At 45.2% G+C, this 8,351-nt stretch overlaps 1 protein-coding gene across 1 annotated transcript; it reads right to left on the minus strand.

Moving 5' to 3' along the window:
- Positions 1–1,488: 1,488 nt before the first annotated feature.
- LOC123074835 (tyrosine N-monooxygenase) lies at positions 1,489–3,405 on the minus strand. Its single transcript, XM_044497573.1, has 2 exons — positions 2,372–3,405; positions 1,489–2,124 (listed from the first exon to the last, which is right to left on the minus strand). The coding sequence occupies exons 1-2, from the start codon at positions 3,344–3,346 to the stop codon at positions 1,489–1,491; spliced, it is 1,611 nt and encodes a 536-aa protein (XP_044353508.1). The 5' UTR covers positions 3,347–3,405.
- Between the last annotated feature and the right edge of the window lie 4,946 nt (positions 3,406–8,351).

Consider the following 8,351-nt stretch of genomic DNA (forward strand, 5'->3'; position numbering starts at 1 on the left):
CGTTGCTATGTTTCTCCTAGATAGATCTTGCGTGATCGTAGGATTTTTTTTGAAATACTACGTTCCCCAACAGCCTCTATATTGATGATGTTCATGCAGATCATAGCTCTTCCAACATAGTAAGAACCACCAAGCTTTCTACAAAAAGGAGCAGACAAGGAGGCCTGTTATGTATCATTTGTTTTATCACTTGTTCAAACTAGTAATTATGTTGCTTATTGCCACGCTATAGCTGAGAGGCGCTTTTTTAGTCACATAATTGGTGAAAACATAATCGCCCTATCGCATAAATGGTCAAAACTTGAGTGATGATGTTATTTGTTATGTGGAGGAAGAAGAAATAAAAAAGCCAACAATGATCGTTGTTGAGCATTTGATGGCTCTAGGGAAGCAAATGTACTAAAAGGTAATGCGCTAATACTCACTACTCGCCCAATGCATAAATGGTCACAACTTGAGTGATGATGTTATTTGCTATGTAGAGGAAGAGGAAATGAAAATAAATCCACCAATGATCAAGTGGTTGATCACTTGATGGCTTTGAGGAAGCAAATGTACTAAAAAGTACTACTCTGTCCGGGTTTATTGGTCCCCTTTGTATTTTGTGTTCAACTTTGAACGTAGATTGGACTAACAATTATAAGTTGTATGTCACAAACTTATATTGTTGCATTCATATTTGAAAGAGGTTTTCAATGATACTATTTTTAAGGTATATAACTTATTTTTTGATGGTTAAATCAATGGTCAAAGTTTGACCCAAACTACAAGAAAGACTAATAAACCAGGACGGAGGTAGTAATGCGCAAATACTCACTACTCGCCCAATTGCATAAATGGTCACAACTTGAGTGATGATGTTATTTGTCATGTGGAGGAAGAGGAAATGAAAATAAATCCACCAATGATCAAGTGGTTGATCACTTGATGGCTTTGAGGAAGCAAATATACTAAAAGGTAATGTGCAAATATTCGCTACTCAAGTACTTATGTTTGGTCATTTTACTTCGTCTTGAAAATTCTAAGTCTACTTTTTATCTTGTAGGTTACCGAACCATGTATTTTGGGATATGGAAATACATGCCATCTTTTCCAAGTACTTTTGTCTTTTGTTTCATCATTATAGTAATCTTTTGATTTCTACTTTCTCGTATTTATATATTGTCTTCTGTTATGTCCGATAATCTCGCTAGAAGCTACGAAGCACACTTTTATTTATTGTGTTCTTGCTTGAAAATTTTATGCCATTTTAACGGGGTGCATCTGGGTGACTTCAGCTTCAACTCCGCCTCTACACAAGTTCACATTAGTCGGAATCTTACGCGCAAAGAAAAGTCAAGTGTGTTTCCTGACTTTGTCGACCGAAACACAAGATACATATGTACACCATAAGTTTCAATGGTTGGAAGAAAATATATTTTTTCAAACAAATGAATGTCCACATCAAGCATGACATGCAGTGATTGGTTGAGCTCATTCGTTACTTGTTTAACAGGCCCGAGGAGGGTATAGGTGCATCGGAAGACGTGGCTCGGCATGCAACACTAGCGGCTTTGCCATAAAAAGGTTGTGCTTGGACTCACTAAGATGGATGACAGACACGCCGGCCGGTTTGGTCCATGTGAAGCCCTGTAGGAGCCTCCCGAAGAGCATAACACTCATGGCCGTCCCTAGCGATGCCGCCATGCAGCCACGACGGCCGGTGCTGAAGGAGATGAACCGCAATCTGCTCTCCGTTAGTGTCACATCAATGTCGCCTCCCATGTGGCGCTCTGGCCTGAACCGGAGTGGCTCGTCCCAAATGGTCGGGTTCCGGCCCAGGCCAGTCCGACTGAGGATGACATGGCTGCCCTTGGGCACACGGTAGCCGATGACAGTGGTGTCAGTGGTCGCTACATGCGGCAAGTTAAAGGAAGCGACTGGATGCAGTCGAAATGCCTCGCGTATGCACGCCTTGGCGTAGTTAAGTTGTGGGATGTCCGACTCTTGCACCAGCCGCTCTCGGCCCACCACCCGATCTATCTCCTCCATTGCCTTGTCCAGCAACTCCGGGCTGTTCACCATCTCCGCCAGCGCCCACTCCACGGCGTTGGACGGGTTGTCTACCGCCGCTAACGTTATGTCCTGCATACACATGCACGGAGACACACATTACTTTCACGAACAGAGTGTACGTTGATGGTATTAGCAATTATATCTTTGATACATGTCCACACACACATGGAGAAAAATTTGCAGTTGGTTTCTTAGCCGTCTGGAAGATAGCAAAACCAGAAAAATTATGTGCACGAGCCGAGCATACGTTAATGGAGTTATTATCTTTGACGACTATGTACGTGCATTCACGGTACCATGTTGAAGGTTTCCCTACCTTGCACACTGCTTTGACCTCCTCGATGGTAAGCAACGGGTTGCCATCCCCGTCGTTGACGGTGATGAGAACGTCTAGGAAATCCTGGTCCTGGGGCTCCTCCCGCCTCTCGCCGCCCTTCCGCTGCCTCCACCGCTCGTCGATGACCATGTCGTGCAGTCTACTTATGGTCGCGTTGGCCTGCCTGACCTTCTTCTCGTGGCCGTCGAGGTCAAGGCCAAGCAGCCACGGGAGGTAGTCGCTGACGCAGAAGGAGAAGAGGAGCCCCAGGGAGGTGAAGGTGGCGTCTATGTGCTCCACCTCGAGCTGCCCCGGACCGCCGTCGGGCTGGGGCTCGCCGAAGTACCGCTTGCCGAAGACAAGCCGGCGGATGACGTTGCCGCAGTAATGCCGTGAGGCGTGCCTGACGTCCACGTTAGCTCCCGACGTTGACGACGAGCCCGTGGCACCGGAAGTGAGGGCGTAGACGTAGCGTGTGAAGTTGTCGGCCTCGTCGGCGCGCTTGTCGTGGAACCACCTGTGGCGGGAAGGGCAGACGATCTCGGAGGTGAGCACCCGGCGCATCTTCTTCCACTGGTCGCCGAACGGCGAGAGCACGGCGTCCTTGTACCCGTAGCTGATGGCCCTGGAGGCGAAGCTGAGCGGGCGGGACACGAAGTTGGCGTCCTGCCTCGTGAGCACCTCCCTCGCGATCTCGGGGCAGGTGACCGGGACGACGTGGATGCCGCCGAGGCGGAAGCAGGCGATGTCGGTGCCCATCTCCTTCATCACCAGATGGATCCACCGGAACGCCGGCTTGTGGAGCATCATCTCCGGCAGGTTGCCTACAACCGGCCACGGCGACGGCCCTGGCGGAAGCGGCGCCGACGAGCATGTGCGACCACACATCTTGCTCTTGGGGCTTAACCTATGTGCGAGGTATAGGAACGCTATTACGACAAGTAGGAGGGACACAGAGGAGCAAGCACCCAGCATTGTGGAGCTGCTGCTAGTTCTAATGCAGCTTCCAGCTAGTTGGCTATAGTTACCTTGCTAACTAGCTCGATCGACCTGAATCACACGTGCACTGCCTGCCCCCATTTATGGAGTTTCAATCCACCTACGAGCCTGAAAGAGGCGGGCCTATGTGCATGGTTGATATTTTGAAGATATTTTAAAACTCCTTAAATTAATAACAATATAAGTGAGGAAATTGCTAAATTTCACTCAGGTGATATTTGTGTGTCCCTACTCGTTCTTTCCACCATCTGATTCTCTCGATTTGGGTGTATCCGGTTTACAAACTTTATAGAGGTGATGGTGTACCAATCATTGCTAAATTGCTATACTCGTTCTTTCCAATCATAGTTAGCAAATAAGGGTTTGTGCAAGCCGACATAACTTTTTCTTAGAAAGGAGGCACTCGCTCAGCTTTAGCAAACTGAAGCCCTTAAATTCTTACATAGAGGTTCGAGACGAAAGAAAGATGCATGAAAAAAAAAACCCACCTTAATATGCAACCATCCATTGGATAATATCTTTCATTCTTATATGCTACTTATATGAATAAGCATTTTACAACTTTATAATAATCAGATACAGTACAATCAACTATTTGTATTTTCACTTTCTGTTCCCACATTATTAACAAAACATTCATATTTCATAAAATCAAATCTCGTTCAAATATACTGCAACCCATCCCTGCATCAACGCATGGGGTATCATCCAGAGTTATCATTTTTTAACTTGGTTCCGTCATTAATTTCTTCACTTGTCCTTGATCTCACATGTTGCGGATTCGGGAGTGGCTCATCCGCGCCAGCATGCTAGCAAAATAGACCATTTCCCCCCCTTTTTCCCCTAGATAGCAGTGCACATTCTGGATAGACTTGGGGGAGTGGACCAGCAGAGAAGTAGCAAGAGGGAGACTCTTCTTTGCAATTTTGTTTGGTAGACGGTCGTACACTCGTACATGGTGATAGGGTTTGCAGTTGTAATCATATACATTGTATTTTTTGGGGGTCCGAAGTATCTTCCAAAATACGAAGAGAGGTACGTGGACTGAGATGGGAGATATTTTTTTCGCATTCTCTGTCATCAACGAAGCATGATTCATGTGCCCTTTTTGTTCTACGTCCAGGATACAACGAGGTGTGTTTGTGTTTGTGTGCTTTCCTAGGCAGGGTAAAGGAGGTTGTGATGGACCGAGGGACGCGCACCCACCATATGTGTCCAGTCTTGATTCTTTTTGGGTGGTGCTAGGATATACACCCATCTCCCGATTTGGAATGTTGCACTCATTTGGAATTCTGATCAGACTATTCTCCTTGTTTGTGAGCACAAATATCTGTCGTGGAACAGGAGCTATGCAAAAAGGATAGGTGTGTGTTTTTTCACCATGTGTTGCTTGCTTCTCACCATTTTCTTGGGTGTATGTCTAATCCTTTTTGTGTTCTCTAAGGCTACTAGAATACAAAGAGAATGAAAGCAGTGGGGTGCCCCACTGTTTCTTTATTGAAATATAGCACTCTTTTTTATGAATGTAATTAAATTGGGTGAAGTATAATGTAAAAAACAGCAAACCACAAGCATACTTCGTTTTGCTACGTGTAAATGTTAGTTTTGTTTAATATTGTCCCTGATCCATATTACTTTTCAAACAAGGCAAAAACTTTGCCTTTTCATTAAAGGGGAAAGAGTATGTACAAGGCCTTAGCCAAAAGGACCAAAACGGACTACTCTCCAGGTATGATTGCTCCTAAGTGTTTCGCCCTGGTGATACACCACAACCTAGCCTCTCTTTTGATATTATCAACTACAATTGTCGGCATAGAAGCAATTTTTTTGGAAAACTCTACAATTCCTCTTGTTCCAAATCTCCCAAGACACAAGCATTAGAAGAGAAGCCAATGCCATGTTTGGTCGCGCATTTGAGTTGACTGCTTCGGTCCACCAAGTGTGGACATCATCGAAATGTTGCCAGTTTCTAAGTCGAGGTCCTCTCTTCCAAGCCAATCTTTGATCATGCACCAAATCTTCTTTGTGTACCAGGATTGGACAAGTATGTGAGCGACCGTCTTTGGTTGACATTTGCAAAGCTGATAGAGGCCATTATTAGGCCAATCTCTCTTCTCCAATCTGTCAATACAAACTCGGTTTGGTATAATGAGCCAAGAAAAGAATTTGCACGTTGGAGGCTTGATCATGGACGAGGTCAAGCCAAGAAACTGGGCATCGTAGGCCAAGGCGGTGGAGTAGCAAGCATTGGAGGTGAGGCGAGCTTCCATGTGATAATGTCGCGCTCCTCATTAAACTGGACTTCCCTCGTATGAGTCCAGAGATCCAAGAACTCCCCAATGTTTATTGTGGATAATCCATCAGGTAAGTCAATTTGATCCACCCAAGCATCATGGTCTCCATTTCTTATTTTTGGAGAGCTCAAAGAAGGTCAGAGCAATGTGTCGAGGTCTTTGACCATCAATCAAGGGGAGTCCCAAAAGGAAGCCTTCTTCCTATTTCCAACATGGACCTTCGTGATGGCATGAAAGAGCTCCATATCGTCGTGGGTACAAGGTTTCCCAATCCCACCCAAGTTTTGCCGGTGCAACCCATTCCAACCAAGGCCACTTGAGCCTTAGTGCACAAGCAAATTTGTCAAGATGTAGGATACCAAGGCCACCAAACTTGGTCGGCCGACACACCAACTCCCAGTTCACCTTGCACTTGCATCCCGAGACTCTGTGGATGCCACCCAAAGGAAGGTCCTACGAAGCCTGTCAAAGATAATCTTGGTGCCCAGAGCCAACTCAAGGGAGGTGAGATGATATATTGCTTGTGAGGTGAGCACAGATTACACAAGGGCGCGCCTCCTGGCCATCGTGTAGTCGCGACCTAGCTAGGGTTTAGCTTGGCGGTGGCCTTATCCTCAAGGTATTGACAATGAACCTGCTTCAGTTCTTTAATGGAGAGCGGCAAGCCAAGGTTGTTCATTGGAAAGGTAGTCATTATGGGCGGGGGGGGGGGGGGGGGGGGGTCACTGAGGATGCCCAGAAGGTCAATGCCATGGCATCGAATGGGTGCTACTTGACTCTTATGGATATTGGTAACAAGGCCGGTCACGTTGCCGAACCCGTTCAAGATTGGAAAGGGTGGAGATGCCCTCTTTGATAGGTGCCACAAAAATTGATGCATCATCCAGATAAAGTGAGGTTCGGTACTACACACCTCGGTCATGTAATTGTTTCAATCTACCATGAGAGGTGGCAAGGTCAAGGATGCGCTGAATCGATGGCAAGGATGAATAGCAACCGAGTTAGTGGATCTCCCTGTCGGAAACCCCTCCCATGCCTGATGGCTCCTCTAGGGACTTCATTGAGCACAACTCTAAAGGAGGCAGTAGAAAGGAGCGTGGCGATCCAATTTCTGAATTTGGGCGGGGAATCCTCTCCGTTGTAGAAGGTCGAGCAAGTAGTTGTCGCTGCTTTCATACAACTTTAGTAGTTATACTAAAGCAATGACAAGTAATATTGATTGGAGGAGTAGTTTGTTCCTTGCTACGACTTTTTCCTTTTTATACGGCTGATTCAGTACATGACAAAGTGAAAAAACATAAGATCCTAAAAATGTACCAGGTTCCACTATCAAATGATAATGGAACAGAAACAAGAAAAAAAATCATCCTAGTACAAGATAAAACAATGACAAGCAACCTACAGAGTTCCTGCTGCAGCATGCCCCACTAACAACAAACGTAAATACTGCCTCGGTACCAAAATAAACTAGGCCAAAGCGCAATATTATATGGGGGAAGATCACGCCCCGGCTTAACAGTCAAACCCCGTTTTCATATCCACAGATGATCAAAGTACTTCATAGGGTGTTTTCCTCCATCAGTAAGTGAGGTAGGATTGGCATAGGCCTATCATCTTGTTTCCTTCCTTGCTTCAACATTGACCACAACATTGTCACCATCAGGATCGGGTCTAACACCTCCAGCGACAACATCCGCTTACCTCGTTCACCACTGCCATCATTATGTGTAGTCAGCGCCTCTTCCTGGAAGGCATCTGCTCCTTGCTCCAGAATCGCACGATCTCCAGCATCTTGTAAACCTGTCCAATATCGCATAAACCATCATGCCTAGCAAATAAACTCAGTTTCTGAAAAAAGAGATCTGACAAAATTATTATCAAAGCAAGCCCTATTACACAATTTCCATATTGCCCAACATATATTTTGCTAGGCCAACAACTAGCGAGTTTCTACTCCTTAGTATAAACTCAGGTAACCACTAGAAGAATTGGGATAAACAACCAGGCCTATCTTGCACCCCGGACATTTGCTCAAGATGCTCTAGATATACTTTGCTACCGAGAACCTAATAAAGAGGTGGGTCGTGGTCTCCCTGAACATCAGCTACAAGTAGGATTACCAATCCAATTTCTCCTGGTCATATTATCTCTTGATGCAATTGCATTATGCTAAATGAGCCAACGCCAGACCTTATTTTTAAAGGGATTTTATTCCATACATGTTTAGAGGACATGCCAGGGCCAACATCAGATAGGTAAGCATACACAAATTTGACAGTGAAATTTCCAATTTTAGTTTATTACCATTTTGGGGAGTCGTCCATTGGAGACGTGTTGACATGTTCAGTTTCCTTCTCTAATTGCAATCTCATGTCTCCATTTAGCCTTCTCCTAAAAGTTTGAATGCCAACCAGTATTAGCCATTGATGCACAATACAAGAGTTCTCATTGTGAATTTCATACAACTCAGGAGCTGTTCTCTGATGGGTTTATCCCTACACTAGTTGTCATGCCAAAAATTAGTTTGTTTGACATTACCAACTATCATAGTTCTATGTACCTTTCAGGTAAATCTACTTGTTTTCAGCAGACCAACCCAAGGGAATCATTCACGGTGCCATTAATCTAGTGTATATCATTCTAGATTTTGTATTTATTTTTAACTATATCCTTCCACATCCCTTCTG

Source organism: Triticum aestivum, chromosome 3D (assembly GCF_018294505.1).
Source record: "Triticum aestivum cultivar Chinese Spring chromosome 3D, IWGSC CS RefSeq v2.1, whole genome shotgun sequence".
Classification (NCBI taxonomy): domain Eukaryota; kingdom Viridiplantae; phylum Streptophyta; class Magnoliopsida; order Poales; family Poaceae; genus Triticum; species Triticum aestivum.

Bases quoted from the DNA above. Each gene is read 5' to 3' on its own strand.
- LOC123074835 (XM_044497573.1), bottom strand. From the start codon at position 3,346: ATGCTGGGTGCTTGCTCCTCTGTGTCCCTCCTACTTGTCGTAATAGCG. The intron at 2,125-2,371 runs GTAGGGAAACCT...ATGTGTATGCAG, and splicing joins AGGTCAAAGCAGTGTGCAAG to GACATAACGTTAGCGGCGGT.